Below are 9,695 nucleotides of genomic sequence, written 5' to 3'. Positions count from 1 at the left end.
TTTTTTTTTTTTTTTTAATTTGTTTAGTTCACTAAACAGTTTGTATTAAATGACTAATTTTTTACACTTGTATGATTGTGAGAAACCTGAAAACAAACTTTTGCTTCATCAAACCTTTGGTCTTTTTTTATTTGCTAGAGTTTTATTTGCCGATACTATACAACAATTAACAGCAAAGCTTTCATTTTCAACATTCATCTATTTTTATTCTGATGCTAATCAGGCACAACATGTTAACCTCCAATGAAGTTGCCTTCAAAAGAACAGAATGTCTTCTTCTCAGTGCAGCTAGAAAACGTTTGCTTATTATGCGTCAGCACTGAACAGTGCTTTGGCTCATTTCTTGCTTATTAATGTTCCCAACAAGTACCTCCAGTCTGTGCGGGTTCAACATGAACAACAATCAATGTGAGCGAATGATAGGAACCATCCAAAAGAACAACAAAAGCCCCCAATTCTCACCCAAAATGCTCAATTCACAGTTGTGTCCCCCAAATCAATTGAGTAAAATCTGCATTAAAAAAAAGAAAGAAAAAACGAGCATCTGACAATTCCTGGATGAGAAGATCTGGAAGACTCTTTCCATGAAGGGATGACAGAATTCTCGTTCCTTTTGAGAAAAAAAAAAAAATAATCTAATTGCACTGTGTGAGTTCCTTCAAATGCCTCAATGTGGCTTTTAAAAACAATAGCTCATCCTTCCAGTTTGAAAAGTCTTCAGTGTTTTCTCCAGTGCAAATGAGTCACGGCTTTTTATCGGTTGGACAATCCCCGAGGTGAAGCTTGAGGATGCCCTGGCTGTGCAGCTTCAGCAGCATTTCAAACTCAACGGGCATGGCGTGGAACTGGGCGTTGACCTTCTTGTCGTCGTAGTAATGATTAGTCATTGTGTAAAGGCCGTGCGGGTGGTTGCTGAAGGGCCAGAAGCCGTACAGGTGCACGTTGGAGCAGGCCTCCAGAGCCATGCTGGCCATCATGATGCCCGTGCTGAGCCGGCGGGCCTTGATGCCGTTGCTGCTCCAGAAGCGGGATAGGTCGCGTAGATATTCCGGGTTGAAATAGACGGCCTGAGTGGTGCTGTCAAAGTCGTCCATGGTGTAGACCGCCCTCAATGACAGACCTGTGTTGCCAATGAAGGAGAAGGCGGGAAGGAGGACCAAGGCCTTGCCGTAGGACTGGAGTCTCTCCGCAAAATTCCGCCGTCGTCCCACCAGAGAATCGTACCTGTGGGGGAGGAGGACCACAAATCTTCCCACTGCTTTTGATAAATCTGAATTCCAAAAATATGCTTACTTTTCTACCAGGATGCTCGGGTTGGCCGTGACGAGGTCAGTCTTGACGCCCACGTGTTGGCTGTATTCATCGTTCAAAGGCGGTAGATTGCACCTTATCACGTACTGGGCCGAGTCGATGGTTTTCCCACAGCCACTGTCCATCAAGATGCCTCCGTTCCCCACCACGGCGCACGTGTCGAATGACCTGTTCGCGAACGGATGCTCCTACAAGTCGACACATATCAAGGTATGAATGAAATGACTTCACGAGATTTCAAGACTTTTGTAAATATGATTTGTGCATTGGGTCACATACAGAGGTGGACAATTTACAAAATTTTACTAGTCCATCATTTTTAGTGTTACTTATGTTAATTAAAAACTAGACAAAAATATATTTGTCATATTTTTCACCGCTCAAAAACTAAACTACATGAGACTTAATGAATAAACAATAACTGGGATAAATCCAGTATGCATTTTCGTTGACTAATAAATAAATGAGACAAAATTAGTTCATTAAATAAGGACTATACTAAAATATATTAACATTTTAGTTCACTAGCAAAGACGAGACCAAAATGAATATTTATTGGCGTTGATTATTGGTCGCTTGACAGAGTTCTCGCGCGATTCACGGCAAAGTCACGCTTGGTGCTGAGTTCTCGCGCGATTCACAGCAAAATTAACAATAATGCTGCTCGCCAGTTGCAGGTGTTGTGCGTTACTCCAACATCAAGGCATCGTGGTAAGTTAAAAAATGTGTTTTTTATAACAAAAACGGCGATAATGCTCTAACTATCATCAACCCAATCGCAAACTAGCTTATACTGGTTAACTTACTAGCCTCTTGTTAGTTGGGCAACTATGTTTTAAGTTGGACAATCATAAGTTTAATTTAAGCAGACAGATGTATGAGCTAATCTAGGACCTAAAGCGAACTAAAACAATTTATCCAAATAATATAGAATAAACCTCAACCCCTCAAAACCCTAACCCTAATTTTATCTAATAATTCACAAAGATATGTGCTGCTTACCTTTACGAAGGTCTTAAAGATGTTTGGCGTCACCTGCAGGATCTTGTTTTTTTCGCCATCGTATTGCATCTTGGTTCCGATAGGCATGTTTGCCTGCGTGACGATGGCCCTCTCGTAGCCTCGACATGATCTGCTCAGCCTGGAGCTGCGAGACCGAAAAAAACCGTTTGTTTGATTCCACTACATATTTGGCATTTCTGCTTCCCACCAGTTTGCCTTACGTAAACGCTCGGTAGTTGGTCTCGTTCTTCTTCCAGATTTTCGAGTGACGCTTCAACACATTATCAATCAGTTCCCTGTGACAAACACGTACATGTATACCAGGTCAAATATGAATCACGGCGAGAACATTAAGGCCAGTTGTGCAAGTGTATGCGCTCACTTGCAGCCTTTACAAAGCGCGGAGGGATTAGGCGAACCTTTCATCTGATGTGGTGGTTTGTAAGTACCCACCGGACTGTGGAAACACAAAGCAGCATTTTTTGTAATGTACAATTTTTTTTTTTATCCATCATAATTCAATACTATCAATAATGTATATGAAATTTATTAAAATAAAATGTATTAAATGCAATATTTTATGACCAGTTCCAATATGATAAATAAATAATGATTGTTATGTTCTTCTGAAATGCATTTAAAGTGCACTCAATTGACCTTTGCTTTTGGTGTGTCAATGTATGGATGGAACAATCCTATCCAATTAAGCTTCACCTTTGAGCTCATGGTTCATCTTGAAAGCTTTTTAAAAACATTCATTGTGTCCCTAATTTTGTCAATGCTCACGTTACAGTCCACTCTGGCAACTCTACTTTGGACTGGAACACAATATGTTGTGTAAACACAGTCACCAGATAGTTGGCCTATTGTGTCACGTAAGGTGCAATCATGCGATCGGGTTTTTTACCGCCTGCACAGCGCAAACGGTCGATTGTTTTATTCGGTTTTAGCAAATTATGAGCGTGCCACTAATTCAACTTTTTATCTGTTTGTTTTCCTTTGTCGCCGTGCGGATTATTTCATAAACATTAAGTTAAAGTTAAAGTCCCAATGATCGTCACACACACACCTGGGTGTGGTGAAATTTGTCCTCTGCATTTAACCCATCCCCGTGTGATTTTAATCCATCCCCTGGGGGAGAGGGGAGCAGTCCGAACTGTGGCTAGAGTTATAAAGTTGCCTAAAAATGTGCAAGGACACAATATCGGCGTTATATTCCAAAAGGGTGCAGCTCCTTAATGGAATTCTTTTCTCTACAGTCATATTGTTTGAATCTGTGTGGACATTTTCTCTTTCCACAATTGTGTCGCAACATGTTTTCGGATATTTTTGCAGCATTTTGTGAAAGCAAGACAGGTTCAGTTGGTTGGTACTGATGAGGAAATGAGTTTTTTTTTTGACTGCCATGCAGAAAAAAATCGGATGTACTCGATGACAGACTGATGCTTGATGGCAATAAGTAAGATGGATTTGGTTTCATGGCATGTTTGTTGAGACTTGGAGGAAAAGATTGCCGACTCAATTGTGTTGTAATTTAGTAAGACGTGTGCCCATGTTGAAGAGGGTAAAGAAAAAAAAATGCTTAGTTTGTTAGTCTCACCATACTTTGACTGACTAGTTGGGCTAAAAATATTTCAGGAATTAGATAAAATACCGGAGGAAATTGTTGAACCGATTTGATCGGACCTTGATGAACTGACACACTGGACTTGTTTAGTTTGTTGGTCTGATCAGTTTTTTTCAGATTGCGATGAATTAAGAGAGTCGGACTAAAAATCTTTTTAGAACCCAATATGATGGATTTGTCGGTCTAAATGATTTTTTTTCAGATTGTGAGAAACAAATTTTTAGACAGATGGACTCGAAATCTTTTGAGAACCAAACGAGGTTTAATTTGTTGGTTTAAATGATTTAAGACTGGGATTACGACAGTTGGACTAAAAATCAACAGTTTCCTTCACTTGTGTCATATTTGATCTGTGACCTTTTCGAGAGCTCCATCAAATAAAAAAACCCAAAAAACGTTAGAAAAGGAAACAAAGTGACTAGCCGTCCGGAGAGACACGTACCTTTCGTCATCAATCAAGTACCAGGTGACGGTGAACAGCAGGGTGCCAAAGCAGAGCAGTACGATCAGAAAGGAGATGCCTTGAGCCATTCCTGCTTGCTTGCTTTCTTCCATTTCAGCTGGGGAAGACATCGCCGAGCGCTCCACCTCTGGGCCAATGTTCAAGTGCTGTCATATTTCCTACTCCAACCTCAGCCGCACCTCCCTCTACCTCTCCCTTATCTACCTCACCTCCAAACTTACCCCTCGATTTCACTTTTCATGCAAAGAACGTCCTTGCGATGTCTTCCTCACCTGACACAGAAAAAAAAAAAAAATCAACAATCGTCAGCGTCGTCCCCGAAGCTTAAAAGCTGCTGCTTCTCAAGGTCTCTACCTCCTCCCCCCCCCAAAAAAGAAAAAACCCTCTCCCCTCCCCTCCCTGGGCCATCCTCCAACCACACAAACTCCCCTTCTGTCTTCTATCCCCCCCTTGGCACAAGAAGGCAAGCGGTAACATGAGTGCCCTAAACCTAATTAGCCTCCAGGGGACACATGTTCGGAGAGCCCCGGAGGCGCCTCATTGGATCGCTGTGACACCCCCACCGCTGGTCAGGGGAGGAGCATGGAGGGGAACAGTCTCTCACGGCACGGAGCGGAAACAGAAACGAGGGGAAGTGCAACCTTGACAGACTTGAAAACTTATGAGCGGGAGGGAGGAGGTGCTTAATGGCAAAGGCAGATCGGCGCACCCTCCACTAAGCTCCATTTCACAATTTGTCATTTTGAGTGATTGGACCTAAAATAATAACAGAAGCTTGATAGCAGCGAGACGAAAAAAAAAAAAAAGCCAGATAACAATTAATATTCAAGAAGCCAAACAGACTCTAGGGAAGGTGAAAAATAAAGTAGGAGTCAAAATGGATGAGCTAATACGGTGTGTAATCGACTCTAGCTGTGATCTCCATGAACGTACCTTCCACTCCATCAGACTTTGCTCTTCCGCTCCCGTTTTAGGACATCACAGACTTGCAAACATCTGGATGAATTCAACTAACCAGAGACTCACAGGATGACTTTTTAAAGTCCTCGTCGTAAAAATCTGCCTCTAAAATTAACGCGAGGTCAACGGAGCGTCCAGCCGATTGGGCCATTTGTCAGGATGTGATTGGACGTGCAGCTGCAGAACCCGGTTTCTTCCCAGTGACTGGCGGCCTCTCTGGGGAACACTTACGCAACATAACAAAGTCGCAAAACAACTTTTGGCAACTTAGTGGGAAACGGAAAAAGGCATTGTGACTGTTATCCCAAAAACAGGGCGTCGGAATAATTTCAATTTATGGGGATTTTATCTGGCTCCTCATGTGACTTAAAAAGAAAAACCGCATCCCTCTGGATCTACTCTCTGCCCACTGTCATTTTTAATTCTTGTTACCGTAATTTTCGGACTATAAGTCGCTCCGGAGTACAAGTCGCATCAGCCATAAAATGCCCAAAAAAGTGAAAAGAAAAAAAACATATATAAGTCGCTCCGGAGTATAAATCGCATTTTGGGGGGCAATTTATTCGACAAAATCCAACACCAAGAACAGTCATGAACGAGCAACAACAGGCTAAACGATAGGTATGCTAACGTGACAAACACAAACGAAGAGCTGAGAACGGCCCTGCCGTAAAATTCTGAGTTATTCAAAAACTATTACATAAATCACACGTTAATAAAACCATCTGTGTCACTCCAATTCATTAAATCTATCGATCGTCCTTTGTCAACAATGCGTGCGCGCCTTTGACGGTGCTTGCACTTCAAAATATTCCACAGGCCCATATAACGATATCTAAATTTACGGAAGAGGATTAGGGCCAGTGAAGAAAAAAAACGAGGGGTGACAGGATTCTGACTTTTTCAGAATTCTGAGAATAACGTCAGAATTCTGAGAAAAAAAGTCAGAATCCTGTCACCCCTCGTTTTTTATTCTTCACTGGCGCTAATCCTCTTCCGTATAAATTAGATATCAAATAACTATTATATATAATAGTATTATCAAACCATCTGTGCACTCTAAATCATTAAATCCATCGATCAAATTCCTCGTCCTTTGTCAACAACGCCGCGCGTGCGCCCTGACGTCAGCCTCGTCGTTATTCCACAGATCTACTATATAGCGCTAACAAAGTTCAAGGAAAGACGTGGGTTTGGTAAACGGCTCTTTAACAAAACAAACTTCCAGGCGTGTGGACTTCCAGCCACGGAGGTGAAAGAGAGCTCCATAGAATAGGACCGGGCGTGCGTAAAAGCCATAATAGTTTTTCAAACCTTCTGTGTCACTCCAAATCCTTCAAACTCTTCGTCCGCCGTGTCACTTAGAAACAAAGCCGCTAATGATGCCGGTAGTACGTGGGGTCCTTTGTCATCCCGTGATCAACCTTTGTCCTTGATGTAAAGAACCGCCGCGTCGCGCTGCTGATGTCACTTGAAATTCAAATTACAGTAATCCCTTGCTACATCGCGGTTCGTTTATCGCGGTTTCACTTTTTTTTTGGGGGGGAAAATATTTGAAAAAAACACAAGTCGCTCATTATAAGTCGCCCCCCCACCCAAACTATGAAAAAAACGCGACTTATAGTCCGAAAATTACGGTATATGCCTTTACCTCTTCTTTTTAGAGATTCTCTCAAATGACAGGGCTCTAAACTCGGCCCATTGCTTTTTTCTTCACCGATTAAATGTAATATTTCCAAATATTTATTCGTCTGTATCTAAATTTGTAGCATGAATGAATGAAAACAAGTCAGACTATTGTCTCTAATTTCCAATTTTATCATTACAGTGAATGAACCTACATTTTGAGCTAAAAATCCGTTATCCGTTATAATGACTACTTTTGGTCGGTTGGACAGCGTCCGAGGTGAAGCCTGAGCACGCCCCGACTGTGCAGCTTGAGCAGCATTTCAAACTCAACGGGCATGGCGTGGAACTTGGTGTTGACCTTCTTGTCGTCGTAGTAATGATTAGTCAGCGTGTAGAGGTCGTACGGGTGGTTGGCGAAGGGCCAGAAGCCGTAGAGGTGCACGTCGGAGCACACCTCCAATGCCAAGCTGGCCATCATGATACCCGTGCTGGGCCGCTTGGACTTGAGGCCGTTGGCAGCCCAGAAGCGGGAGAGGTTGCGCAGGTAGTCCGGGTTGAAGAAGATGGCGCGAGAGGGGCTGCTGAAATCCTCAAGGGTGTAGGCCACCCGCAGAGACACTTCGGTGTTCGTGGGGAACGAGAAGGCGGGAAGGAGGATGAGGGACTTGCCGTAATTCTGGAGTCTCGACATCAAGTCCCGCCGGCGTCCCGACAGTGAGTTGTACCTGGAGGGACAACCATATCAGGACACTTCCACTTTGAACATAATTGCAGTTGGTCGCCGTGCTGACTTTTCTTTGAAGATGCTCGGGTTGGCCGTCACGAGGTCCGTCCTGACGCCCACGTCTTTGCTGTACTCTTCGCTCAGAGGAGGTAGATTGCACCGCATCACAAATCGAGCCGAGTCGATCATATTCCCGCAGCCGCTGTCCACCAGGATGCCGCCGTTTCCCACAACGGCGCACGTGTCGAACGTCTCGTTGGAGAATGGATGCTCCTGGGAAGAGTCAAGAGCTAAAGAATAGCTGCAAATTCCAAAGTTAGTTAGCGGTGTGTCATGCCTTGATGAATGTTTTGAAGATTTCCGGCGTCACTCGTAGCGTCTTGGACGTTTCGGCATCGTAGACGATTTTGCTTCCCACGGGTGTGTTGGCCTGGGTGATGATGGCTTTCTCGAACCCTCGACACGAGCTGCTCAGCTTGGACCTGACGGGACCAGCAAACATTGAAGTAACTACTAATAATATTTGCAGGAACACTTTGACCTACTACGCTACTGTATTTGAACATGGATCATTCTGGTTGTACTTTGTATTTTCTTAGCTGGCTCAGTGAGCGTCACTCACATGACCATAGCGTGACGCTACGACGCACGCACGCTTTTACATATGTTTGCATAAGTCAGCTTGTCTTACGTGAAATTCCGGTAGCTCTCCTCGTTCCTCTCCCACGTTTGAGAATAACGCTTCAACACGTCGTCAATCAGTTTCCTGCGAGGACACGCAAGTAGAGACACAAATGCAACAATTCCTTAATTAATTGACATCTGATTTTAATTTGGGAAAACAATTATCAACAATCACAATGAATGCATTTTCTTCACTGTCGATTTAAAAGGTGAATGAATGACAAAGAGTCAACTTGACTCACCTGCAGCCTTTACAAAGCACACTTGGGGAACTTTTCTTCTGAGCGGGAGGTTTGTAAGAGGCCAGCACACTAGAAAAACATTCAGAGAGGCTCAAGATACATAAATCAGCACATTTGGAGGGCAAAATTTAAGAGACCTACAAATTTGAATTCCAAAAGGTATTAAGATTGTAAAAGGTAATGAAAATATGTCTTTTACAGAACTTGACGCAGCGTCCAGACAAACCTATGATCGTCGACCATGTACCAAGTGATGCTGGACAACAGGCTGGCTAAACATAGCAGAGTTATTGCGGACGAGCCACCCCAAGAAGCCATCATCAACAAAGGAGATGAGGCGCGTCTTTCGCTGTGCGTCACGGTAGAGCTGGCGTTTTTCCTTTTTTTTTTTTTTTTATTAAACCCGGACATGTGTCCTTCCCAATGCCTCGTGCACACCCACCTAACCCCGCGAGCACGCACACCTTCACTCACCTGATTGACATTCACACAGCTGATGTGTGATTAGTAATTAGATGTCACATGACTGTTTAAAAGAATTGTGATTTTTATTTATCGTTTACGTGTTTATCATTGTGTTGCCGTCAAACCAAAATCTCCGCATTATTCAATTTTGTATTAACAGACAACTGAAAAGTGGTGTCTTGTATCTGCTCCAGTGACCCTCCCCATTTGCCCTTCTTGACAGGAAGCACACTGCATGCTTGCTTTTCTTTTTTTCCAGTGACATCATGGAGAAGTACTCTGTGGAATGGAGAGACAGAGAAAGAAAGGAGGCCTCCTCAAAGCATCATTCACCCGCCCCTTCCTTCCTCCATCATCATGTGTGTGCTTGTGAGACAGAAGAGGAAGTCTCTGCGGCGTCAAGAAACAGGAAGTCAGACGAGACACGCCGCGTGCAGGAAAACAAGGTGTCTCGTGTCATCAAACTTCCTCTGCTTTACTTAAAGCATAATCGTGCATTATTTTTATCGTATGATAAATGTGTGTGTCAGCCATTTATCTTCACCGGGGTTGCGGATACTGTTTGATCTGCCAGCTTTGCGTTGAGTC

At 43.4% G+C, this 9,695-nt stretch overlaps 2 protein-coding genes and 1 long non-coding RNA gene across 3 annotated transcripts; 1 reads left to right on the top strand and 2 right to left on the bottom strand.

Moving 5' to 3' along the window:
- Positions 1–122: 122 nt before the first annotated feature.
- Positions 123–4,779, bottom strand: LOC119125238 (alpha-2,8-sialyltransferase 8E-like). Its single transcript, XM_037255513.1, has 6 exons — positions 4,383–4,779; positions 2,696–2,770; positions 2,535–2,609; positions 2,314–2,458; positions 1,294–1,499; positions 123–1,224 (listed from the first exon to the last, which is right to left on the bottom strand). The coding sequence occupies exons 1-6, from the start codon at positions 4,511–4,513 to the stop codon at positions 744–746; spliced, it is 1,113 nt and encodes a 370-aa protein (XP_037111408.1). The 5' UTR covers positions 4,514–4,779; the 3' UTR covers positions 123–743.
- A 2,406-nt stretch (positions 4,780–7,185) lies between these two features.
- Positions 7,186–9,007, bottom strand: st8sia6 (ST8 alpha-N-acetyl-neuraminide alpha-2,8-sialyltransferase 6). Its single transcript, XM_037255515.1, has 6 exons — positions 8,869–9,007; positions 8,643–8,711; positions 8,408–8,482; positions 8,054–8,198; positions 7,784–7,989; positions 7,186–7,717 (listed from the first exon to the last, which is right to left on the bottom strand). Exons 1-6 carry the CDS (start codon positions 8,961–8,963, stop codon positions 7,240–7,242), a joined length of 1,068 nt encoding a protein of 355 aa, XP_037111410.1. The 5' UTR covers positions 8,964–9,007; the 3' UTR covers positions 7,186–7,239.
- On the top strand, positions 8,197–9,636 carry LOC119125241. The gene is made up of 3 exons (XR_005098454.1): positions 8,197–8,691; positions 8,844–8,993; positions 9,367–9,636. It is a non-coding gene; the product is annotated as an uncharacterized LOC119125241 (long non-coding RNA).
- Positions 9,637–9,695: the final 59 nt, after the last annotated feature.

Source organism: Syngnathus acus, chromosome 8, assembly GCF_901709675.1.
Source record: "Syngnathus acus chromosome 8, fSynAcu1.2, whole genome shotgun sequence".
NCBI lineage: Eukaryota > Metazoa > Chordata > Actinopteri > Syngnathiformes > Syngnathidae > Syngnathus > Syngnathus acus.
The sequence above is the reverse complement of the archived record's forward strand: the minus strand, read 5'-3'. Positions and strand labels throughout refer to the sequence as shown.